The sequence below is a fragment of the Alexandromys fortis genome, unplaced genomic scaffold, assembly GCF_014885135.2.
Source record: "Alexandromys fortis isolate MF-2015 unplaced genomic scaffold, M_Fortis_MF-2015_v1.1 scaffold_57, whole genome shotgun sequence".
Lineage (NCBI taxonomy): Eukaryota > Metazoa > Chordata > Mammalia > Rodentia > Cricetidae > Alexandromys > Alexandromys fortis.
The window spans coordinates 1,956,722-1,983,668 of NW_026067941.1; the positions used below are offsets into that span (position 1 = coordinate 1,956,722).

General features: G+C 36.9%; 1 protein-coding gene across 3 annotated transcripts in view; it reads left to right on the forward strand.

The window, feature by feature from the left end:
- Exoc4 (exocyst complex component 4) overlaps positions 1–26,947 on the forward strand; it is a 739,210-nt gene that overhangs the window by 193,361 nt on the left and 518,902 nt on the right. For all 3 annotated transcript variants that reach the window (XM_050147958.1, XM_050147959.1, XM_050147960.1), the window contains exons 8-9: positions 14,167–14,312; positions 18,967–19,055. In XM_050147958.1, the coding sequence (XP_050003915.1) occupies positions 14,167–14,312; positions 18,967–19,055 (235 nt within the window). The remainder of the gene's footprint in view (positions 1–14,166; positions 14,313–18,966; positions 19,056–26,947) is intronic.

The following is a 26,947-nucleotide window of genomic DNA, read 5'->3' on the forward strand; positions in this document are numbered from 1 at the left end:
AAAAAAAAAAAAAAAAAAAAAAAAAAAAAAAAAAAAAAACCATGCGACTAAGTTTATGGTCTAAGTCACTTCTTAGTAGTGTTGACATTATTAACAGGATGGTTGCCTTCTGCTTTCCTCACTGAGAGCAGTTGAAGGTCTGGTTATCATCCTAGTTGCGGATTAGTTTTTCTGATAAGAGGAATTCAGGAGAAGCCAAAGACAAAACAAGAAATTTTGAAAACACTTGAAGAAATGAAATAAATGGTCCTTACAGCAATAATGAAAGCACATTATCTCATGTGTACATTTGCAAAGATGATTATTTCTAAGTAGTTTGGTAGCAAGATAATTTGTACCTTAGGGTATAGACATAGCGAGGTGGTTCTCTGTTGATAAATTTGAGGAGAAATCTGATGACTAGGCTGGAATAATGTTATAGCCCAGGCTTCTAGAAAGCACAAGAACCCTCTACCTTCAACACCTCCTGTCATTGTCATATCTCCACTCAACCTTCCATTCTCATCTTTTATGTTCAAAATTATCACCCTTCTCTACAAAAGTTATTTTTAACTAGGTTGTTTTTTTCCTCCCCTATTTTAGGTTGTTTACAGCAGCTGACAGTAAAAAATGCACCTCGTGAAACATGTTCTTAGTAGTGACAGAATAGCGAACAAGATGTTACCTGTGTGAACTACTAACCTTTATGTATGCTATGAGCCAATATGTGGACATTTGAAATATACCTCTCCTTAAAATTCAGTCATGTGAGGTTAATTGTTTAGTTCCATGGTTTATTTCTATTTCCCCCTCATTAAAGTGTCTTATAATGTCATCCCTAGTCATTCATCAATCTCCTTTCTGGTGTGTAAAGTCTGCCTGTGTCCACCCTCTGTCAGTCTGTAAGCTTATCATGACATATATACATGGAAAGGAATGTTACCTTTTCTGGAAGGAGAATAAGCTATAAATATGAACGAGGTTTTAAAAGAGCCTAACATAAATCACTAAGAAAAATCTGTATTCAACCATAGGACTATAAAAATCACCGTGAATTATAAATAATGCAACAAGGTTACAGAAATCATTTTATGTGAAAGCAAACGTATATTTCCACTTGCTACAGTAAGGCTCAGTGATTTTTAATACTATTGGTTGACCAGATTGTATATGGAATACCACATAGTAGAAATTTGCATAATAAAAGTTCTTGGAGATAATTGATCACATGGAGCACTGATGCTTACTTACCAGTGGAGATTGCATTTACTCTGCATTGCTGTGAGGTATCAGAGCAAATCTCTCTGTCTCTCGCTATTTGTAACTTTATACATGCATATATATATATGTAATAAATCATATGTATAAGTTATATATACATACAATTATTTTTCCTGGGAAGGTCTATTTTGTGTAGTTTAGTCTTCCTTCAGACTTGCTCAATTGTGTAATCTTTCTTCCTCGGGCTCAAGGTCCTGTGCTTGTAGGTCGGTACATCCTTCCCTGGCTTCCTTTCTCTGACTCCTTTTGCTTAGTAGTATGCAGATTTTAAACTCTTTGAAAATCAAAGTCTGTATTTGAAGTTTGAAACCTTTTTTTTCCTTTGATTTAGCTGAAGTCAACCCCCCGCCCCCCAAAACTAGTGATGACTTTTATGGCACTTACATATTAAGAACCCAAATAGTTCTTTAAACATTTGTTGTTTCTTCCCTATTGTATCTTCTTAAGTAATATTCTCTTGGGAAATTAACCCTAGATAGATGTTTATAACCTTTTAAGCATGTTACAAGGAGAATAGCCTTTATTAAAGTTACTGTATTACCTCTTGAATAGCAGTCATGACATTTTTGTTGAAGAAAGGTTTGCTTATAATATACAACTTTAATACAATTAAAGAGTTATGTGTTAAGCTGGGCTGGACAGCAGTGGTGCATGCCTCTAATCCCAGCGCTCAGGAGGCAGAGGCAGGTGGATCTCTGTAAGTTTGAGGCCTTCCTGGCCTATGGATCGAGTTCCAGGACAGGCTCTGAAGCTAAAAAGAGAAACCCTGTCTCATGGTGGGGGGCAGTATATGTTAAGTATTGAGTTTATTTGAAAGCAGGATTTTTTTTCCTATTAAAGTACTTTGTTCATAATATTCAGATTGAACAACTTCAGTTAATCCAGGTGTTAAAGCACAGGTATAGAACACAGTGTTCTTTCTTGGATAGTTTCCTGGTTGAGATCAAACTCATTCCATTTTTAACAGCATTGGCATTTTAAAACAATATATGACTAAGTTCAGAGTTGTATAGTTCAGACTGTTTGTAAATGTCAGTTTTAAAGGAAACCAGAGTAGACCACTATTAGACTTCTACTGTTACTCACTTGTAACCATTTCAAAGTCTCTGAATGTTCAGTTTCTAAGAGATTAGGATATGTTTCAAACTGGAAACTTCCCCCACACTTAAACAATCATTTTATTTTTTGTTGTATTTTATTTCTTTTTTAGGAACCACTTCCTGCTTTATTAGTGAAGCTAAAGATTATGAAAGATAAAATTCCTGCTTAGAACATAACATATTTCTAAGATAGCAATAAGAAAATTGTGACATATAACAAAATGTATTTTTCATTTCTAAGTTTGTACCTCCAGAATCCTTTTCTATTGCAGTGAGTTCTGGCTATGTTGAGAGCTATCCAGAGCTGAGGATGTTAGGGTGGTGGATAAAGAAGTGAGTTGTGACTCCTGGCTCTGGCTGAGCTAGTGCTGTCGGAGTAGATAAGTGCTGACTCTCACTTTGCAACTGCATGTGAGAAATACAAAACAGGAAGCTCACAAATAAATCACTGCTATTTTGACTTAAAAATCAGATGATCTGTCTATAGAGGTTTGATGTGTTAAACATTAAAAGTAACAATTTATGCAATACAAAACATTTTGTTACTTTGACCCTTATATGCCAGATCATAAACTGAGATTATGTTTTAATTTGAGAGTTATAGATCTTAAAGGATTTAGCCTTTAAGAATATACTTATAAGAAATAAATTATGGGGCTGGAGAGATGGCTCAGCGGTTAAGAGCATTGCCTGCTCTTCTAAAGGTCCTGAGTTCAATTCCCGGCAACCACACGGTGGCTCACAACCATCTATAATGAGGTCTGGTGCCCTCTCCTGGCCTGCAGACATACAGACAGAATATTGTATACATAATAAATAAATAAATAAATACTTAAAAAATAAAATAAATTATGGGTCTACTCTGTTTCATTTTTGTCTTCGTTTAAGTCAGATTGTCCTTGGGTTATACATTCTGTACCCTGTTGAAGGACTTTCTGACTTCATCAGTGAGCTCTTATTAAAGATATATTTTTTTTTACCAGTATAAAGTAAATGTAAATGAATTGGGCATTACCTCCAGCTCTGCACTGTCTAACCTTTTCTTGTATGTTATTAGAACTGAATTGTGTAATCATTATATTTAAATGGCTCACCAGATCCTACTGGAGCCAACATGTAGCTAGAAAAGCTTTGCGTTAATGCTTAATGGGTTCAGAAAAAAGAACAGTTGTACCAAAACCAACAGATTAGCCAACAACGGTATCTACATAGTGGTCAGATTATCAGGTAGGCTTAGAAGGGAGGGGAACTTCAAATGAGCTACTTTGGTAGATTGGATAGTAACTGTAAACCAGAATCTGTACTTTAGAATCTGTTCAATGTATCAGAAAACTTAAGTGACTGTATGAATTATATTCCACCAGCTCCTTTAAATGCTGTGAATAGTCATTTTGAACTGAATGGTATATGTGACTTCCCAAATTCATACAGCTTACAGTTGGGCAACAGCTTCAGAGCCAAATTTCTTAGAGCACAAAATGAAGCCTATAATAGGTGGCTTGTAGATCTGAATCAGCTCCACATAGCATATAGGTGACAAATGGAAGTGCCTAGCTCATAAAAATATTAATGAATACTGTTTCTGCTCAAAAATGGAATTATAGGAATAATCCACAGAAAATAGAGAATAGAGATAAAACTCCAAGCCACTGGCTGGGATCTGCAGGTGGGGTGTTATGTTGGGTGTGTTGTTGCATGATTATTTGTGTAAGTGAACAAGAAATAAAATGTCATAATTTTTTGGGAACAGAAGAGCCCTGCAGAGTGCCGAAAACTTCTTATGTGTGTGCTCATTACCTAGTATGCATACCTTGTAGATATGCTGCAAAATGAACAGAAATACCACTGAAAGTTTGATATTTGTGTTAGGCCATGAAAGGAGAGTGAAATTGACTTAGAGGAAAATGATTTTTTTTTAATTAGTAAAAATCTGTGAACTAATGATTTGGTGAGACAGTAACTTGCTAGTCTGATTGGAACCCTGTTGTGCATATTGTAGTGATGACTGATTATTCAGAGATTTTTGTTTGTCTTGTTTTGATTTTCCAAGACAAGGCTGATGTGGGATGTCCTTCTGTATATGTTTTGTTTTTATTGGTTAGTGTATAAAGCTGTTTGGGCCAATTGCTTAGCAGAGTAAAGCCAGGCTGGAAATCAGAACAGAGACAGAGAGAGAAAGTAGGCAGAGTCAAGGAGAGGCCATGTAGCTTCCAAAAGAGAAAGATGCCGGAACAACAGAACTTTACCCGTAGGCCACAGCCTTGTGTTGATACATAGATGAATAGAAATGGATTAATTTAAGATGTTTTAGTTAATAAGAAACCTGAGCTAATACACCAACCAGTGTTGTAATTAATATAGCTTCTGTGTGATTATTTGTGTCTGGGGAGGCGGAAACGAAAAAGGAGTCCCCATTTACACAAGGTTTCTCTATTCTCTGTAGACCAGGCTGGCCTTGAACTCACAGAGATCCACCTGCCTCTGCCTTCAGAGTGCTGGGATTAAAGGCATGCATCACTACCACCAGCCCAGCTAAGAGGTTGTTTTAAAAGACTAACTCCTGGCGGGCAGCAGTGGCCCAGGCCTTTAATCCCAGCACTTGGTAAGCAGAGGCAGGCAGACCTCGCTCCTATCTTTCCATCTCTTGCTCCTTTTCTTTAGTTAAAAACCTGTCCTGATTATCTATTTTGTTGGGTAAACCTGATACTATAGAAAAAGGTGCCAGGTTTGTAGATTTAATATAAAACTATTGTTAGCATACACACACACCCACCCACCCACCTACCCACCCACCCACCCACCCAGAGGTTGTCATATGAGGGAGGAGGAATGGAGAAGTAAATAGAGTGGATATGAAAACCCTTTTATTCTTTGGGCACAAATATAGAGAACGTGATTCTACTCTACAGAGAAATTCTGTCCATAGACTAAACCCCTCTTTTAGTGCTGTTTCAATCGGGATCTCGTCAGGGTTTATGTGGCAACCTCTGAGCATCCATGCCCTCATGCATAGAGGTCACACTGAGGGGGCCTTTCTGTCAATGAATTGCATTTCAGAGCCTTATTGACATTTGTGGGATTGAATCATCAAACATAACACTTCCCAAGGCTGTTCTCTGGAAGAGGGAACCTCTTCATTAAAGTTGGAGCAACTTATTGATTTTGAGCTGTAACCAAAGGCTGTGCTAAGGACACCTAGTCTATTCGAGGCATTTTCCAAAACGTTAGTCAGCTAAGAATTATTTCCTTTTCCAGTTCTCTTCCTTTCCTTTCTGAAAGATTTCTTTTTAACTGCATAATCTTGCCCTTACAAACCATGCTGTACTTTGTCATTTAGGGATTTCCCTAAAACTCAAGTGCTTGGCTTTGTTCTGTGGCAAATTTAATCACAATACCAGGTAACATAAATAGAGATACTGGATAGACTCCTAATAGTAGTTGTATCTGTGGCTCCAACAGCAGTGCTAAGAACTAAAATGTTGTAAAACAAACAAAGTATTGTGCATCGTTAGTGATGAGGAAGCACCAGATTTTAATCAAGCTTTTAGGAATGCAAGGGGAGAATTTGAAGTATAAATAGGGACAGTAGGGTTTTTGAGACTTTATTTTCCTGTGATGTTTGCCTGGATTAAGTAATATTTACTTTTCCTGGCTAGTATAATACAAATTTGAGTCTTACAGTTATTTTGTCTGGAGCGATATCTTTTCATCTCATTATTGCAACAGCAGTTCCTGTACCTGCTTCCTGTTCAGCTGGAGAACTGAGAACTGTAGAGGAAGTATTAGAGATAGAGAGAGCATCTGGCCTGGGGCTTAGGATTCCATTCATCCTATTGCAGAACATAGGCTTTTGGAAATTCTGTGAAGTGTACTCTACAGACATGGTTTTGCTTTCAACTGTGATGACAGTATAATAGATCAAATATATTCTTTTTAGGAATCATAAATTCTTACTGGAGTTTGAGGAGATGCCATGTTCATTTGTCAACATGTCACTCCAGGGACACAGGTGCAATGAATTTATGGGGAAGCGCCTCGTGTTTCTCCCAAGCCACATAAATATGAAGCAGAATTGATTGAAAAACTGTGACTTCAGATTACTTTTCAGATGGAGAGCAATTAAGAGCTTTCTGTAGCTGGCATTCCCCTGTGATTTTCAGGTTTCCTTGTAGCATAGGTGAAGATCAGGTGCATGAGAACATCACAGCAAGTATAGAGACCTGTAGACGTCTTCTCAGGAAACAATACTATGCATTTCTTCTCTGGCAGAGAGTATTCCACATTTTAGTCAAGTGCACGATTAACTCTGACATTTGGAAATAGAACTTCATACGAAAATAAGCATGGTAGTTTTGCATGTTTAATTAAGATGTTTAGTTCTTGTCAAGGCTGATCTCCCCCCCTCTTGTGAAGGGCAATATATTCTCAACTTCTGAAATTTCAGAAACCTCTACTTAACCTTTAATCGTCATTCCATTTACATGGAAATCTGATTAACAACTTTTAAAGTTCATGAGCTCCTGGTAAATGCAATTAAGACCTTTTTGGGGTTTGTTATTAAGAGTTGGCATTTAAAGAAGACTAGGATTTGGCTACTGTTACTGTCTTTCCCATAGCAGGATGTCTTAAGCAATTAGCAGAGAACATGAGGTACATGAATTGTACTGTATTGCTTCTGCGTTAACATAGCTGGTATTTAAATAGTTTGCTATCTTTTTCTTCTCCCTGACTTGCTTTCTAGTACGAATGTATTACAAAGTGGGGGAGCGGTGCCAAGGCTAATTAGGTGGAGGTGTGGTGCTCTGCAGAAGCGCGCTAGCACAGTCCTTCACTGTGGTGTCCTCAACTCCTGTTTACAAACATGCAGTCTCATGTTGTGTAGCATCACATTCATTATCCTCCTTTATTGAAGTTATACTATTTCACACTGATACATTATTGGAAAAGTAATTCAGGCATATGACTATTTTCAAAACTCAAGTATTTCAGATATTACCCTTGAGGTATAGTTTCAGGAAGACAGATGGTTGGTATAGGCACATATAATATCATTTATATACTGAGATATGTGGTGATGCATATAGGTTGATAAGTAAGCACCTCGAAGCAGAAAGGGTTATATTGACTCCAATGCTCTCTATGAAGCACAGTTTGTTTTTATTCCACTTAGTAACAGAATTGGGCTCCCTTTGATGAATGCATGCAATTAATAATGTACTTTATGTGTGTGGGGGCCCTACTTTTTAGTATTTAGAGATGATAGGTAAAATAATGATTCCAGATGTGAAAAGAAGCAAATTAACAATATATTATGTATACTTGAACATTTATATATTTTTCTACTGTGGAATTTTAATGAAGTATTTGAATGAAATAAAGTTAGATGAGAAAAGAAATCTAAAATAATTAAATTTCACAGGAGAATTATCAGTTTTCCATTTTGGGATCCTAGAGTTTCTGTATACTGTAAACTAATTTAAACCATGTAGCTCATTTGATAAGCCTTTTAATTTATCATCAATTTTATTTGTAGCAGATAATGAAATAATTCAGTTTTATGTTTTGAATAAACATACAACTTTAGTAGAAATAGCATACGATTATGATAGACCTACTACAGATGTAAAATTTCATACTGGAGGTAGAATCTTTCTTGAAAATGCAAGCATACACGAAGTCCAAAAATGAGTGATTTCATTTTAGTTTAAGTTATAAAGAATTTAAGAAGGGTATCTGAGCTTTATGTGGAATTGTGGTAATACAAGGTTTTAGGCAAAGTGCCTTCTTGTCAAGTTGTATAAGGAGGTTAAGTGATGAATAAAAATAAATATCCAGCTGTCTATTGTTAAATGCCGGGTCTGGAAAAACATCTGTGCTGGTTGCTGGCAATCCTAGAAGAACTTAAAGGTACAGAAAAGGTTTTGTGTACAGGGTGGGACTTGACTAGTTCTTATTGGAGCAGAAGGGCATAGGTACCAATAAGACTGCTCTAGTGGGACAATAGCCATATATTCAGAGCAGGGGACTTAGGAACCTGATTCTGGATGAGCCCATTGAGGTTTTCTTTGTGGACTACTTAAAGAAGGGAGTCCCTTTATCTGTATCCAGGCTCTTTATCCTTAGTGCTTTCAAACTTCATTACTTTCCTGTTTTTACTTCATTTCTCTCAAACCCCAATAGGACAATACTTAGCACAGTTCCTAGCATTCTGTACATACAAAATAAGTGTTAATTGAATCTGGGTCTGTGCCTGTTATTTCGGAGATCTCATTTTGAATGAATTATACGCAAGTTTTTAATGTGTGTCAATAGTCACATGTTGCAGATAACCAATATGAAAGAGTCTTTAGCAACTAAACTGCTAATTGAAAATGCTGGGCCTTGGGCACTTAATTGAATAAACTGTCTCCAGAGAGCATTTTGGCTCTTTTCCAAGATGCATTAACTCTTTGGGGTCATTAGGGTAGCACTTATCGCATTGGAGCAGAAATTTAATAAATGGTACTCCCACGATGTGAGTAAATTAATGTACCTGAGACAGCCTGAAGTTTCACCATGGGTGCTGTAGCTGTACCCTGGGGAGCTCATCTGTGAATGTGGAACATCAGCAAGGAGCTGCCCTGTAGATTATATCACTTTCAATTTAGGTAGCCTGCGAGCAAGCAGCTACACTACTTATGATGCCATGTTAGGTTTCAGAGCTACAAAGAAAAGCTTTGGCTTGAACTCAGAGGGAAGGATAAAAAAGCCCATAAAGACAAACAAAGCATAAAAGAAAGAAAAACGAGCTCCTGTAGGAAAAAGCTGTGGAGAAAGTCCAGTTGCTGTATAGGTTTTTACTGGAGTGAGCTAGTTGGGTTCATAGGGAAGACAAGACAGTAATCTCCTGGAAGGCAGGGATTATTACTATCTGTACAGTCCTTTTATTGAGATTTATTAGCTCTGTGTATACATCTACACAATGTAGACACATACATAAAATATGAATAAGTGTATGAGCTAGATAAACAAAAAGCTTTTTAAAAATGCAATTGTCTTGAGTGTTTCATTTTATCCCCATATGAGTATGAAATACTTATTTCTACCACCAACTTAATGTTAGACTTGCCTCTTTTGGAAATATTTTCCATTTGGCTGTGAGCCTATTGAATAGTAGTAATTTGACCTACTCTCCAATGTGCTGCACACTTACATTTAATAGCAAGATAGATACAGCTAGTTGTCATCAGAAGATCAAGGAGAAGTGAAGTAAAAAGATCACTGCACAAATAACACAGAAAAAAATATGGAGATAATAGTACCCCAAGAAGCCAAAATGTCAAAGCTTTTCTTCTCTCACACGTGGAAAGGCATCTTCTCCTTGCTTGTGGAGTCATGTTAATTCTAAGCCTAAAACTTCCATATTTATTTTTAGAAAACTTGGCATGCATAACTCCAAACTTCCCACAGGCAATATACTAAATAAATGAGATTAAATGGTGAGCAAGGAGTTCGTTTTGTATGTTGTTACCAGAGTTTCAGCAGTTTTTCAATCTCAGAGTTTTATCATTGCCTTTACATGAGAGCGTTTCTAAGCAACACTGTAGCAACTGCTGATAGCACAGTAGCAGAGTTGCCTACCTTAATTTCAATTTGTATATTCTTTAAAGCTGTATATATCTTTGGTCTGTAAAGAGAGCCATTCAGCATTGCAGGGCTTTAAAAAATATAATGTATCATTTCAAGATATATAGATTTCAATCTTCTTTTCATCTGTTCTTTGTGTTTGTTCTCTTCAGTCTGACACATTAAAATCTAATAAGCTAAATGTAAGACGCCTACAGACTTTCACATGTTTTTTAACTCTAGAACGTTAAAAAAATTATTATTGCTAGTTAAAAGTACAAAGCATATTAGTACCTGAAATAGGAAGGAATCTGGAAACTCAGGAATGTGGGGTTATCTTATATTGATTTCTTATATGAATATATTTTATATTAAATGTAATGATCTTTGTCCCAGATCATAGATGTTTTCATCTCAAATGTCTTTAATGAAATGAAATTTTGAGCTTCTGAATATGTGTTTAAAATTTGTATGTGCAATTTAGAATATATGATTCATTGCCTACTAAGATATAGAATCATCATATGAAATTCTATAGTTTTATTATTTATTTTAGTTTCTGATTCTTGGGGTTGAGCACACTCTGCCAGTGAGCTGTACTCCACGCTACTAGTTATGTTTTCCTTCCAGGTATCTGATGTTCGTGTCACGATTTTAACTTCGAAGACTTCACTTACCCAAATCAGTTACCTTTCAAACAGATTATGGATAGGGACTTTTATAGTTGTTCTTTATTGAGATATTTAAAAATGTACCTTGATTTTGTTATCAAGAGAAATATTACTTCATTTAAAAGCAATCTAGTTTCTAGCAAGTTCACATACACAATATGTATATGCACACACACACAAATACATGTACATACAATAAACAGGCTTGGTAGCATAATCAAATACAGTGAAGCAAACTAATGTCACAGCCATTTAGTCTACAGTTCAGATCATGCCTATTCCTTTCAGATTTTTCTTGTCTTACAGATTTGTGTACTAAGGACTAATTGTACATTGTTAATTCTCTATTTTGTAAACTGTCTTCAGCTCATGTATAACAGCCTATGTATTATCACATATTTTTATACCTAAATTTGATATATAAATAGTGCTGTTTGTTGTGTGATAGAAATAAACAAATAAAACACTTTAAATTAAGAGCTGACAGTATTAGGGGATTTTTTTGGTGACTACTTACTTAACAATATAGAAAATGGTGCCTTTGGATTTCAGAAAAGGGAACAACTTGCTGAGAGTGGCCTACAAAGGAGTTGCTAAAGAGAAGACATTGACACTACTCTTAAAAGGATTTGTTTATTAGAGCCAGGTGATCTAGGCTAGGACTCCAGAAATGATAAGACACATATATATCTAGGGAAGAATTGAAATAAGTAGACCTGATTGAAATATTGGGTTCACATTGCTGGGAGGAATAAAGTACAGTTCAAAAGAAATATGATTTTGAAGTCAGATTGTTAGACTGGAAGTAGTGGAATTGTAAGAGAAGCAGAGAATTGAATGAGAAAAACTCTGATGGACTAAACTGTCAGAGGGGTCAGGAATGGATACACAAATAATGCAGTAAGACAGACTCATTAATATATGAGAGCATATGAGGCTGCATCAAAAGTTCTTTTCTGGTTTTTCAAAGCAGGGTTTCTCTGTAGCTTTTGGAGCCTACCCTGGAACTAGCTCTTGTAGACCAGGCTGGCCTCGAACTCACAGAGATCTGCTTGCCTCTGCCTCCCGAGTGCTGGGATTAAAGGCACACATCACCAACGCCTGGCCCAAAAGACAGTTCTTAGGTGGAGGAATTGTGTTTGTAGATGTATCAGTTGGGACTGGACACCACACAATCTCTACAGTTTGATCTATTATGATTTTCTGTAACGATTCCCATTTGATGCAGAGAGAAATTTCTGAGAAGAGAGATTAGAACTATACTTACTTGTGGGAAAAAGGATAAGTATTTAGAGTGTAGTTAGGAATTATGCTGGTGTAGTAAATTAGTGGTTGTAGGTTCTTCTATGAGATTCATGACTTTACTAGCCCCGGGATGCATGATTTATATTATATTTATATTTTATATTATAATAAAAAATGTTTTATATATACATTTTATATTATAATTAAAAATTATTAAAGCAGTCCTGCATTTAAATCCAGAGGCAAGTGATAAAAAGCCTGTAAAAATGAAAAGGCAACAGAAGGATTAACTGTTTGTATCTGATGAAAATGACTTATTTGAACAAAGTTGACTTTGTCAGTGAAATATGTACTGAGTAATGTTGCACATACACTCATACACATGAGTATAATTTGTGAGAGACATCAGTAGTCAAGCCTATCACAACATAGGAAACAGTACATGTGAAGGCTGCTTTAAAACTTTGGAACCTAAAGACAAAAAAAGAATTAAATATTACAGATAAGCATATAATGGCTGAAGGTAAATTTTATTGAGAAGGGGTAGTAGGACCTGTTTGTAGATAGAAATAAATTGGGGGAGGAATAGCCCAATGAAGAGTGCTGCGAAGCCACAACTCAGGGATGTTACAGATGTGGAGAAAAAGAGCACTGACCTTAAGATACCTGGGTTTGGGGAGTGTCTGTTAGTGGTGCCTCTTTGGCCAGTTATTTATATTAAGTGCCTCACAAGAATTACTTGGTTTAGAGTAACTTTGGTTTTGCAGGAGCCATTCTCTGTTTTGTTGGTATTAAGGCCAAAGCTTGGCTAACATAATGAGTTGATAAAAAACCTTCCTATGCTGTATTACTTTTAAATTATTTTTGAGTTTTCTAGCTTTCTTTTGATCACAGATAGTGGAATATCCTACTAGCAGCTATCAAAGTCTAGAACTTGATCAAGTTCCTCAGTTGAGCTGTCCATTGAGACTCAACTCAGTTTCTTCCCGATACCAGACAGCTGAGTGATGTTTATCAGGGTGATATTTGTTACTATTTTATGTACTTGCTGGATAATACTCTAATGGTCTTGTAAGTAAGTATAGCATTTTCCTATTCTGTTAAACTATTTTGTGGTTTTCCTGTACAATTTTGATTATACAGAAGCTATTGCTATCTTAGACTGTTCTTAGTAAGAATGGTCGTGAACATGGAATTTGGTGTTCATCAATCCAGGTTGAAATTGGTCCATTTAAAGCTTTAAGACCTAATACTAATTCCACTTCTTCAATTATAAAGTAGAATTCAGACTTCATAGATTTGAGACTCAAAAGAATGCTAATGGTTAAAAAATTTTTAATGTTTAAGTACTGAGTAGTGTGTATTTGTTTGTGGAAGAAGTTTAATCACCTTCAGACTTACTAAATCATGCTCATAGGCCTCAGAAATGCTTTTAGTTTAATGTTTAGTGAGTAAATAAATAGATGAGATCTTGAGCCTCTGAAAATCAGTGCCTTGACTCATGGGTAGTTTTTCTATGATAGAAATGAGTTTAGCTACTTTAGCTTTATTAGGTATTCTTAAGACCTCTTGGGCTTTCTGTTCCAAATTTGTATTTTTTTTTTTATGAATGTGTTTAGAATTCCGGTAGCCATGGTTGATCTAGCACAGGTTTCAGTCCTTGTGACTCTATGGTGAGTTTTATAAGGAGTACTGTTTGAAGTAGTTGAACACAAAAACACTTGCACTTTTCAAGATTAATAGCAGCCCTGGTAAGTCTTTTGTGGTTTGGAGCATTCACTTCTTCGACCCATTTCCTTGGTCTTCCTTCATAGGTCTGCCGACTTGTTTTTTTCTACAGTGCTGGAAGAATGAAGTGTCACAGAGTGGACTCTGGCATTAGTCAACCAGGGACTATTTTGCAGCTCCTTAACCTCTCTGAACCCCACAACTAATACATCTAAATAGATTAGTACCTTTCCTAGAGTACAGTAAGCACTCAGCAAATATTAGGCCATTGCTGCTAATGCTGCTGTACTTTGGAACAATGAGGATTAAATGCTGAGGAAAGAAGAATTTTGACTAATTTTCTCAACATGCTCCCTGGCATGTTCCAATACTCACAACTTCCCATTCATTGTGAATTGCTAACAGGTATATGATTCTATAGCTGTAATAAAGCTTTCCTATATCTCTGACTAGAAGAATAAATATCTAGGTTAATATATTCTAAACCGAATGAGGTTGTAGAATTATATTTGTACAATAGCACATGTGTAAATTCATCTGCTCATCTAATTGTACAGATGCTGCTGACTGAGTACTTGGATATGAAAAACACACGTACTGCATCAGAGCCATCAGCTCAACTAAGCTATGCCAGTACTGGACGAGAGTTCGCAGCCTTTTTTGCCAAGAAGAAACCACAAAGGCCAAAGAATTCACTTTTCAAGTAAGTATCCCAGTATTAGAGAGAGAGTGCAACCTGTGAAGAGTCTTCTGAGCAGGAGGGCTTCTAAGGCATCCTTAGCCACACAGTTACTGCCCTGATGCAGTTTGTAAGAAGTGAACATAGTCTGTTTTCTTTCTTGTTGTCTTCTGTCAAGTGGGATGACCATTATAGAATATAACGCTGAGTACATGTTTAAAGCTTGATTCTAGAGAATTTTGCACAAAATAAAGGAAAGCGAAACTTCCCAGGTGTTTCTGGAGAATTTTATAGGAAATGAAATATGTCCTCACTGAAAAATCAAGCCTCAAGTGCCAAGAAATAACCCTTGTTAAAAGAGTTATGCAGCTCTTCCTAGCTGGGAGCAGTATTGGGCTTTATGTGGTTAGATCCTTAATAAAGGAACTATCCAAAAGGTTTTTAAGTTTTCCTAAGTACTATGTTAGTGAACTCTACCAAGATATGTGCTCAGAGTATGTATTTCTTAGTAACAGTTAACTGTTGATAAGACTGATGTTGATATTACTAAGGGCTGGTGCTGATTGAATGCTTTTTAAGTACAGGGTTTGATAAACACTGAGTTTATCAAAGTGATTCCAGTTAAGCAGTTTAATTCAGTATTAACAAAATTTCAGCAACTGTAGCAGCAGTATCGAACCTCTACTCAGTACTTAGTGCTATAAATATAAAAATCTTCACAAACAAAAATTGATATATAAGAGAAATTAAATTATGTAAAGTAACAGCTAACAAGTGGCAGTGAAAATACAAACAAGAAGACTCACTCTGGAATCCAGTTCCTGTCCCCAGCTGGTTGAAAATAAAACACCTTGCCAGATGTGGCACACGCCTTCAGTCCCAGCACTCGGGAGGCAGAGGCAGGTGAATCTCTGAGTCAAGGCCAGCCTGGTCTACAGAGTGAGTTCCAGGACAGTCAGAGCTACACAGAGAAACCCTGTGTCAAAAATATAAAACAACAACAGCAAAAAAAAAAAAAAAAACCCAAAAAAGAAAAAGCCTTTTAACACAAGTGACAAATCACAGTAGCAGTAGCCTGTAGAGACAGTGTTTCTTTTTGCGCAAATAAGGACATTAAAAACAACACGTGAACAACACTTGTCAAGGGCCAGTGTGCCTGTGGCCTGAGTTTAACTATATCCATATTCTTTTCTCATCCTTAAATCTGAGTGATGATCTTCATAAACCGCATAATTTTAGTTGTCAAAAGGAAAAAAATTAAAAGAAATAAGCACATTGTATGCGTTTTATTTGTTGGGTCCATGGGGGTTGCACAAAGGTGGGGACAGACCACTAAGTCTAGTAAACAAGAAGCAAACTTAATTCCAGGAAAAATTTTTAAAAAACTAAAAAAAATAAATCTCCATGTGGTACAAAAGTTTTATAGGCTGAGACCACAGCCAGAGATGCATTTGTAAGGACAACTTTTGACCCTCCGTCTTATATTAAGAAGAATTAGGCAATTAGCAAAAGAGCCTTTACAGTTTGGAGGTAAAACTGAGATACAAATTGCCCTTCTTTACAATTTCCGTTAATAGGTTTTTTCAGTTAAACTAGTGTTTGTATTTTGCCCATTGTTTCTCTCTGGCACTTGCTCATGGTGTTTACTGAAGCTCTGCATTCCTCTGCTACTGCCACTTTTGCATAGCAGCAAAGGGTATGGGACAACATAAAGCCAGAAAGTCCAGTCACTTACATCCTATCATTTAAAAGTTAACTCAGCTCACATCAATTGCTGGTGAGGGCTATCTAAAAGCTGATCCTCAATTTGCAGAGCACCCCTCAGTTGGCAGAGGGCTGCTTTAGCCTTGCAAATAGAGCTTTTTGTAAAACAAAGTAAACCACTGTTAATAGTTAATCCTTAAACTGCTGAGAAAGCTGCTGACATTTTGCTCCCATTCTCCTAGGCTTACAACTTTAGTTCTTTATTTCTACATTCTTATTTTTGGAATCTACAGTTTTAAATTCTTATTCTTGAGCTCTTCATTATTTATTTCATATTTTTACTTAGTGTTTTAGTTTTTGAAAGTTGCTTAATATTTAAACTTGATTATAAATATAACTTTAAAAGTAATAAAACATATATGCATGTATATGTAAGCATGTATGTATTATTTGTATTCCCCTCCCCCTTCCTTATTGCTTAAGTGGTTTTGGTGCCTTTCTCTCTCTTCAGCCTTGTACTCCTGTTTTGGGTACATATTACTTTCATATTCTTATGTCTCTCAGTCTATTTCTCCCTCCCTGCCTCTCTCCTTCCCTTACTCTTTTTCTCTCTCCCTCCCTTCCTCCCTTCCTCCCTTTCTCCCTTCCTCCCTTCCTCCCTTCCTCCCTTCCTCCCTTCCTCCCTCCCTGCCCCTCTCCCTCACTTCCTTCCTTGTCCTCTCTCCTTTGAAAGCTTCTTTTACCCTTTGCTCTATATACTTTTTCTTTTTGTGATAAACACTAAGACCAGAAAGCAGATTTGGGATGGAGGGGCTTATTTGGCTTCAACTTCCACATTAGTCCATTATTGAGACAGTTAGGGCAGAAATGGAAGCAGGACATATGGAAGAAAAGGATAGCACTGCTTACTGATTTGTTCTTTCCCTCTGGGTTTCTCACCGAACTTTTTAATACAGTGCAGGCTTACTTGATTGGGCATGGTAACATCCACTATGGGCTGGGCCCTCCCATACCAATTAGCACTCAAGAAAATGCACTACAGGCCCATCTGACCAAGGCTTTTCTTCATTAACATTCTCTTCCCCCAGGTTTGTGTCTTATTGACAATAAAAACTAACCAGTACACCCTTCTAAGCTTATTGCAGATAAGGCTTAGGGTTTAATATGTCATTCTCTCAACCATCACTGTCTTCAGCCTCAGACCATGCAAACACATTCCGTCATTTAGCATTGGCTAAATTGTGGTATAGGGGTGAGGGGGTGGGAGAAAGAAAAGCCCCTAATTGTTAGAAATGCAGAAAAAACTTAATTTAAATAATTGTCACACATTTATTATTATTGGTCAGTAGTAAAACTCATCCTTGTCCCAGAACTGGGCAGTTATACAGATCTGCTCACTTTTAACATGGTTCTACTGTTAATTAGCCATGCAGGCCTGAGTAGGTCTCATGTCTGAGCATGCCTCAGTGCCTTTGGCTATAAAATAGGAGGTGAGACTGAAGAATCTCTCATGCCTTTTCTAGTATAAAATTATCTCAATCTGTGACTTGTTGCAAATATAAAGAGAATCATGAATAGCAAGTCTATCAAGTCATAAAGGACTCAGATTGTGGAGAGCTGTAATCTGTTTCTATCGAATTTGTTAAGGACTTTATTACCCTCCTTAATTGCCCTTAGCCAAGGTTAATTGTGTTTGAGTTCTCTCTTATTGTACACCATGTGCTTCTCTATTCTTCGCTTGAGAGTTTGTTTTTTCCTTTGCCATCTCTGATCAATAGCTGTCAGCAGGCTTTTTGGAGGTCAGTGGCTTCTTTTCTGCACTTGACTGGCAGGTGGCACTTTTTAAGTACTGCATACTTTGCCTTCCTCCAGGCTCTTTGTGCCTCTTAGTTCCTGGTAGGGTGCATAGAGCAGATCAAGTAACTGAAGTATTTCCTTCACAGGCTGGTACTCGTTTTGGTATTCATCTTCCTTGTCAAGGACTGGATAAAAGAGACATGATTAAGAAAATGATGTGTTCCTTTCTTGTTGCTAGTTACTGATTCCATGGACTCTGTTGCTCTCTCCTTATGTTGTTGACCCATTAGTGGTAAAATTCTTAGAAGGATTCCTTCTTTTGTCAGCTTCTTATTCTGGCTTTGAAAGCCTTAGATTTAAAATGGAATCTGTTACTCATCAAAGACTTGCTATTTGATATACTCATAATTTTACTTTGTTTTATTTTTACCTGTAAGCTATTCTTTATGAATAATTTGATTTGTGTTTCTTGTTTTAGCTTTTAGAGATCCATTCTTTACCGTAAGAAGTCTGTTTCTCATGTTTCTTACCTTTCTAAACAATTCCTGGACAATATCTAATGCTGTATGGCAGGCCAAAAACTAGTAGCCATTTGGAAACAGTCTTTTTAGAATATTTAGAAAGAAACCAGTGATGCCTTGCTCTTTGATGTCACTTGTTCATTTGTAGAGTGTCCTATGCACTAGTCTTTTAACTCAACAATTCAGAAAGAGAACGGCTCTGAATAGTCAATATATCTACTGAAGCAGCCAGTAGTCAATGATGGGTTTTGATTTGGGTACTAGCATAATTAGAATAACTTTGTAGGATACATTTCTTGTTCTGTATCTAAGCATCCTGGCAGATGATGATAACGACTACATTGATAGTAATGTTGATTTGAAGGTAAAGGGAAGTAGAGGTAGGTCAGGATTAGTCTATGTGACATGGACAGTGAGAACAACATTCAAATACTAGAGGAGCAGTAACAGGGGTATTGTTAATAAACTAAGGGTTGGCCAGCTGTCTCTGGCTTTTTTATGGTATAGCCAAAAAAAAAAAAAAGCCATAATTATAATTGTTATACTGCAGGAAATGTTTTACACACCAGAGCACAATAGAATAGAATTTTTTGGGAGTACATAGGTAGATGCCATTCATGTGACTTAACCATGTGGTACTGTGTGTTGCCTTGTAGGTTCGAATCATCCTCTCATGCTATCAGCATGAGCGCCTATCTGCGAGAACAGAGAAGGGAACTCTATAGTCGGAGTGGAGAACTGCAGGGTAGGTGATTGGATTTCTCTAGAAAAATCAGTTTTCTGAGGACAATCTGCAATGTGTATACATGTGTTTTATGTTCTATATTTATAAAGTTTTCCTTCGATAACAAATTTTAATGAATTAGTAATCCTTTTCCAGTATCATTCCCCAACATCTGCTATCAAGCTTCTGAAACTAATACTGTGACTACAAAGAATGCATTGCCACTGATGTGCAGATTGTAAGCAGATGAAATGAGACCAGATTGAGTCTATTCACAGTTAAGTAGGATGCTAGTCTGTTATGGTGGCTGCCATGGTTTCCATTTGCTTACTGTTTTTAAAGCCTTCTTGAGCATGGCAGGGGAAAGGGAAAGCTCAGCCTCTGTCATGAGAAGGGCACAGGGATGCTTCTGGATAGTGTGCTTTAACATTGTACATTGATATGTAGATTGGAACCCATTTGTTGTTACTAAAGAGTTCTATTTTGCAGAGTACAATACTTTGAATATAAATTATAATAGAAATAAAATAAAAATCAAGGTTGATGACATTTCCTTTAGTGACAAAAAATAGATAATAACTTCCTTAGGTTTCTGGTAGGGTTTCTGTTGCTGTGAAGAGACACCATGACCTTGGTAACTCTTATAAAGGAAAACATTTATTGAGGCTGGCTTGCAGGTTCACATATTTAGTCTGTTATCGTCTTGATAGGAAGCATGGAGGTGCACAGGCAGATATGGTACTGGAGAAGTAGCTGAGAGTTCTACATCTGGAACAGCAGGCAGCAGAAAGACAGTGATACTGGATCTGGCTTGAGCATCTGAAACCCCAAAGTCCAACCTCAGTGACAGACCTACTTCAATTAGTCCTCACCTCCTACTCCCTGTCAGATAGCGCTACTCCCTAATGAACAAGCAATCAGGTATCAAATGTATGATCCTGTGGGGCCATTTCTATTTGAACTACCACACTAACCATGATAAGTTTAATCTATGAAGATGGATTTGTGAGGATCTCCTAAGCATTGTAGGTATTGGAAGAAATAAAAGTCCAATTCAAAGCAATTTAAGATGGAGCTTTAAGGTCTAGGTCAGATATTGAGACGTGTTCACACATCTGTGTGCACATTCAGCCCACCATATCTGTACATTCTTTATGAAGTTGCATCTTTACCGAACATGTATATGGCTCTATTGTCATGGCCTAAATCCTACTAAAGAGGACAGCTATTTCTATAGCATTTGTATTATATTAGGTATTATAAGATAAAGATGCTTTAAAGTAGCAGTAGTGGATGTTTGTAAGTCATGTTTAGATCCTGTATCACTTTATGTAAGAGATTTGGACATCTCTGGGTATTGTTATCTATAGGGATGACCATACACATACCCTAAACAGACACCGCAACAACAGTATGGAGACATACATATTAACAACTAGTCACATTTTATGAATAGAATTGTTAGAGGAGTTTAGAGAATGGAATGATTGCTTTAGAACTCTGGACTTAAGAGAGAAGGATATGAAGACTTTTACAGTCTTGAATACACGGGACTACTTTGATTATTTTGCTGTGAGTAGCCTCCACAGTTACTTGGTTGGTCAGACTCATCATAGGTTTTCCTCAGATCACTAGTCAGCCTTTCTGGGTTTTAATACTACTACTTAGTCATCCCATCTCCACCTCTATTACTAACCTGTTAACTTATAAATGTTCTCAAAAACCCTTTTCGTGCTCTCTCATATTGCATCACAGTAATTGCTCCAAGAACATACGAACCAGAAGTAAAAGTCTAGAAATATGATCTATGTATTAGAGTGAGATTGGCATAGCAACTCTTACTCATTTGCCATTAAGGTGTTATGCATCCTGATATGCTTCTTGGAGTCCGAATACATTAAACTCTTGAACAGTGACAAGTCCCCCTCCAAAGTTAATCCCCGACCATTTAATTTTTTAAAAAAAATGAATAAATATTTTAAAGGGCACTTTTAGGGTCACTCCAAAATTTAGTAGAAATTATAGAACATATGTAGGATCTCTGTCCTCAGCACAGTCTCCTCCGCTAACACCATCCCTGGACCATAGTAGTTTTCAGTGGGATAATAGTGCACCTGTCTGTCACTCAGATTCATATTTTCACAGTCAGTATTACTATGATCAGTGACTAGTGCCATGAGCTATTTCTTAGACAGTAAGAATAGTAAGACCTCCATGTTGTAGCCTTGTGGAATGATTTCTCAGTTTCCCTTTGTAGTCCATGATCTCTTGAGAGCTAGAATATCTGGCAGTGCAGAGTAGCTTGTTCTGGGCCTAGATGCCTACATCCACAATCTAGCTCCCCGCCACCTGTTTGCTTTTCCTTAATGGTCATAGAAATAATTCTTGCTCTGTGAAGAGACTGTAAATATTTGGCTTTAATCAGTTCTCTCTGTCTGTCTGTCTCTGTCTCTCTCTTTCTCTCTCTCTCATACACATACACACACACACACACACAGAGAGAGAGAGAGAGAGAGAGAGAGAGAGAGAGAGAGAGAGGAGAGATTCTATTTTTTCCTGTGTAATCTTAGGCTGAGTCTGACTGACTTGACATCTGAATTAACCTTACTTGTTACTTATTCTAGTAAGAATAAATTCTACTTTTAGTGTTACTTAATTTTCCTTACTTATTCCTTGCTTCCTGCTCCACTCCCTAACCTGTTTCTCTTGGGTTGTGACTCTGCTGTTTGGTGCTTCACTGCTACATCTTCCTTTCCTGTTGTATTTGTGAGTGTGTCCCATACTATACCAAGGGCCAGTGCTTACTTGTCAGCGTTTATGACAATGCTGTAAGCTTCTTGAATGATTTGCCATTGATTTCTGGTGTTTCTTATAGCACTTTTAAGGACAGATGTACCTAAACACTGACTGACTGGCAGAATGAACGAGGCCAGTTAAGGTGTGGTATAGGATAGAGAGATCATCTTGGTGGGAGGAAGAACCCTAACAGGTGGTGTGGCCATGGACAGTCTTTATCTTTCAGGTAGGTTTACATGCCTTTTTAAGTTTAAGGAGGAGGGACCATGCATGACTTTTTGTTCTTTGTAGTTACATTACACATAAGCTTTATTAAGTAGAAACATTGCTCTTAAACTGCCAGGTTCTGGAGGAAACTGCTTTATCTAAGTAGGGGGAAAAAGAAATTACTAAGTTACAAGATAGGAAATGGGAGAATCATTTTAATCTTATTTTTCCATCCTTTAAAACACTCACTGAAATACAGGACTTTCTAGCGGAAGTCTTTTGTACAAAGTGTGTTCATCATGATTTTAGATATGAATATCTTCTGTTATGAGAGAGGAAAGATAGTTAGCAAATGTATCATGTTCTTGATAGCCATTAAAAACTACTGTAGTCTCCTGACACCTCATGTGCTTGGTGAGGACATGGATCAGCTGACTAGCTTATGTAAAGGTTTGATGGTGTTTGCTTTAGGAGCAAAAGCTTTTCTGATGAGCACTGTTAATTCAGTAGGAAAAAAAAAATCACACCTATTCTCTATCTTAAGAATTGTTGTATGACAGGGAGTGGGCCGCATCCCGCCCCTTGACTAGCTTAGCCCCCGAAATAACTACACAGAAATTGTGCTTATTTAAATTACTGCCTGGCCCATTATATCTAGCCTCTTCTTGGCTAACTCTTACTTCTTGATCTATTCCATTTCTATTAATCTTTGTTCACCACAAGGTTGTGGCTTACCGGGAAAGATTCTAACCAGCATCAGTCTCAGGCCAGAGATTCGTGGCATCTGCTACTCTGCCCTTCTTCCCAGAATTCTGTTCTATCTTCTCTGCCTACCTGAGATCTGTCCTATCAACTAGGCAGTTTCTTTACTAATCAGTGAAAGCAACACAAATGCAGAAGGACCTCCTACACCAAAGAACGGCTGTTTTTTTTTTTTTTTTCCAGATATTCATTAATACGGCTGTTCTAAGGACCACAGCTCACCCTTGAAAAAGTCTAATTGAGTAGTCAGTCAAATTATAAGAGACTGGCCAAGATTTCTGACTCTTCTATTAAGGCACATGGCTTCAAGCTTCTCCTCCCAGTGTTTTGGTTCATGGGGTCATCAGCTTTTTCCTTCTAATGCAAGAGAGCAGCTAAGAAATCAACCATAACAACCATCAAAGTGACATTAAAAAGCTCAAGTTTTACAAAGTTAAGATTTTGCCAACATGTTAGATTTATCATGCAATTAAAAATGTTCCTTAGACTAACAGTGCACTAGGGAGAAAATGAATTTAAAAATGAGATTTCTTTGGTACTATCAGCCCATCTCAATTGGCTCTTACTGTTCTGGTACAGATGGTTCATTATATAGCCTGCTGTTGGCAGTCGGGACTGAGGAGGTGGGGGAGCTACTTCAAAGTGTGTGAGATAACAGGTGGAATCTAACTTGTATATGTGTCTATGTTAATCATTGGCTTCCTGTTGTTCTGAGGCTCCCCATTGCTCCATTGTACTGCTTAGACAGCATTGTTGTAGGTAAAGATGGATCTTCGTTTTAATGAACATTTAGCTTGAATATAGCTTTTTAAAATGTGTTAATGTGCAGAATACTATAATTGATGAACACATTACCATGTGAGGGTTGAGAAAATCAAAATACTGCTACTCATGAGCAAATAGCTTACTTTAATCACTTTAACTGTGCCTCATTTTCTGACATAACAATTAGCTTTCTCAAATTCTGGCTATTTATGCAGGTACTAAGACTATTACGTTAGAAGTTTATACTGTGGGAAAATTAGAATAATATCAATTTAAATTAAAGTAGTGCTTGAAGTGTTAGCACCGAGGGAAGGTTACTTTTGCTTCAAGATTCTTCTCAACTCTAGTCCATTGAGCTGGTGTTCCTCCAGGTCACAGCGACTTCCATCATGGCAGACTCCTGTGTTTGCTCTCACTCTTCTGAATTTGTCTTCTTGTTATTTCAGCTGCTATTTGCCAATTTTGACTTCTCATGTTTTTGTGAAGATTCTCAAGAACTTGTTTTCTCAGTGTTCAGTCCTAGGATTTCTTCTCTGCTCACTCTGTAATTCTCCTGAACAGTCATCAGTCCAGTCGTGGCTTTATCTAGTGTCTAGAAATGGCAGACCTCTATATCTGTGTCTCCTGCCCATTACATGACAATTCCCTCATCTCCAGACTCCTGCACCTGCAATTATGGAACATAACATTAAAAAATTTCTGTCATGACATCTTATTCGGCATGTCTTATTTACATTTGTTAGCCTATATCTCCTTCCACCTCGACTTTAAATCTCACTATTGTTGCAGTACAATGCCCAGGATGAGAACTTGTGATAATGGAACGTGTATTTGCCATACATAAGCACACAGAATTTTGTGTCTGCGCACTTTTTTAATAATCTGCTTACAGATATTTACACATCAGAGTGAAGAAAGTCTTTATCTTTATTTCCTGTTTAGTAGGCATAAATTAATTTACTTGAGAAATTCAAATAAAAGGTTTAATAAACCATAATCTAAATCCTGTGATTTATCTTCCCTTAATTTTCAAGATAAGAAGACTTATGAATGGGTAGAGTTTGTTATTGGCCATTGACTCAAGTAGAAATGTATACTGTTTTGATTAGTTTCCTTTTTGTCTTGGCACTATTTACCTTCATGTTTGTACTCAGTGATCTCACTTTGGAGTTCCAGCTTTATTACTGTCAATTTAAGGAATGGCGTTTCTTTAGTTGTGACATTAAAAGACTGCAAAGCTCCAAATACTGGAAAATGGGCTTTCCTAAAAGACTTTGCTCAACCTGCCCAGCAGATCCTAAGTTACTCCAGAGTCTTGAAGAGGCACTATCTGAAAGACATGGGGGGTGGGGGGGGTGGACAGGGAAATGGACGCCAAGCAGTATTCTTGTTTATTGAAGCAAGTTTCATGTCTTAAATACTCCCAAGTAAGGAGCTCGGGCAGGGGGAACTGAGGAAAGGGGGAAGGGAAGAAGGGGCTCGGTAGCTAGGCAACTAGGTGGGGCAGTTTGGCAGCTAAGTAGGGCAGTTGCAAGGTCAGTGGCTAGAACACCTGATGTTAGTGATAAGCAGCAAGCCATGAAGGCACTCTGTGGTGCTTTCCAGAGCTTGAGTCTCCACGGTCAGCATGTAATGTTTTGGCTAACTTTAAGTTTTCTGTCTCAAGATTTTTACTTTAAGGCCCTGTGAGATGTGAGAAACGAGAAGCCTGAAATGGCTCCTAACACTTTGCTTTACATAGTATAGGAGTATTGGCATCAAGGAAAACTGGACTCTTTGACCTGAACTACTACACCACCACCATTACTAGTACTACAACAACTCAACAACAACAACTACTTCTTCTTGTTCTTGTTCTTGTTCTTGTTCTTCTTCTTCTTCTTCTTCTTCTTCTTCTTCTTCTTCTTCTTCTTCTTCTTCTTCTTCTTCTTCTTCTTCATTTCTGAGGAGTTGTTGATGACTGGAGTTGTGAATGCTTAATGACACTGTATATAATTAATGTGTTTATAGTTGCCTTGCCTTCAAGTAAGACAACACTTGACATCCATTGACCATGGGGTGATTATCCTTTTTAGAAAAGGATTCATAACATCAGTCTCTGAAGTTGCAAGCTGCTCTATAGTGGAACATTTAGCAAGACATCATTTATGTGCACATTTTTAGGGATATTTTGGATGGAGTGAAGTATGGTATTTAGTACAGTGATTTTATACCCATACCACAAGAAGCACTTTTTGAACTTCGTATCCTTAAATTTGATTGGGATTTCTTTGCAGTCTTTTAAAGTTTACTTAATAACTTTTTAAATAACTGTAACAATATTCAGAGCACATATAAAGAAGCGCTTTTTTCTTTTGAAGATTGTATATAATTATTTCAAAATAACTTTAATCTTTTATATTATCTTTTCTGTTTTAACATCTAATATGCTGTAAAAATGAATTCCCTTTTGTATATTTATATCTTTGCTTTTAAAAAGAGTGATCTTAACTTACTTAGCATGGTAAGATTTGTCGAATAATAAACTTTATGTAGAGTTTTTGTAAATGCTAATTTCTTCATTTGTTTCTAAGAAATAATAAATATACTTTCCTCATGTTATAAATAAATTTAATGCACTATGTGAAGTCATTTAAAAATAAACATTTTATTCCAAATTTTTATTAGGTTTATATAATGTGTTAGCCTCTATGTATGATAGAGAAAATTATTTTATTTAAAAATGCTGGGAAATTTTGAAATTAACTTAAAAATCAAATTTTTTTGGAGGACTCTGGGTTCATATGGTTTCCTTTTTACATGGGAATGGGCTAAAGTTGCAATTACTTTTAGTTGAGCCATGTAAAGGAGACTGAAATTCCCAAAAAATACGTATCTAGAAGGTGTAAGACAGTCAACACAAAGTGATGCTGATAACCTCTCTTGTTATGAGAATCTTGGTCATTATGAGGTGCCTCACACTAAAACGTTTCATTGTGTTCATTCATTCATTGAATTATGGGGGAGGTGGAGATCTTGTGACTGTGTCTGAGTTTATAGCCATGTAGGTATATTCATACCATTCTTCAGTAACTCTTTTTTTTAAAGGCAACTTATATAAAAAAATAAATTCTAGGGTATATTCCCAAGAGTGGTATTGCTGGGTCCATGGGTAGGTTGATCCCGAATTTCCTGAGGAACCTTCCACACTGCTTTCCAGAGTGGTTGCACAAGTTTGCATTCCCACCAGCAATGGATGAGTGTATCCCTTTCTCCACAACCTCTCCAGCAAAGGCTATCATTGGTGTTTTTGATTTTCGCCATTCTGACAGGTGTAAGATGGTATCTTAAAGTTGTCTTGATTTGCATTTCCCTGATCGCTAAGGAAGTTGAGCATGACCTTA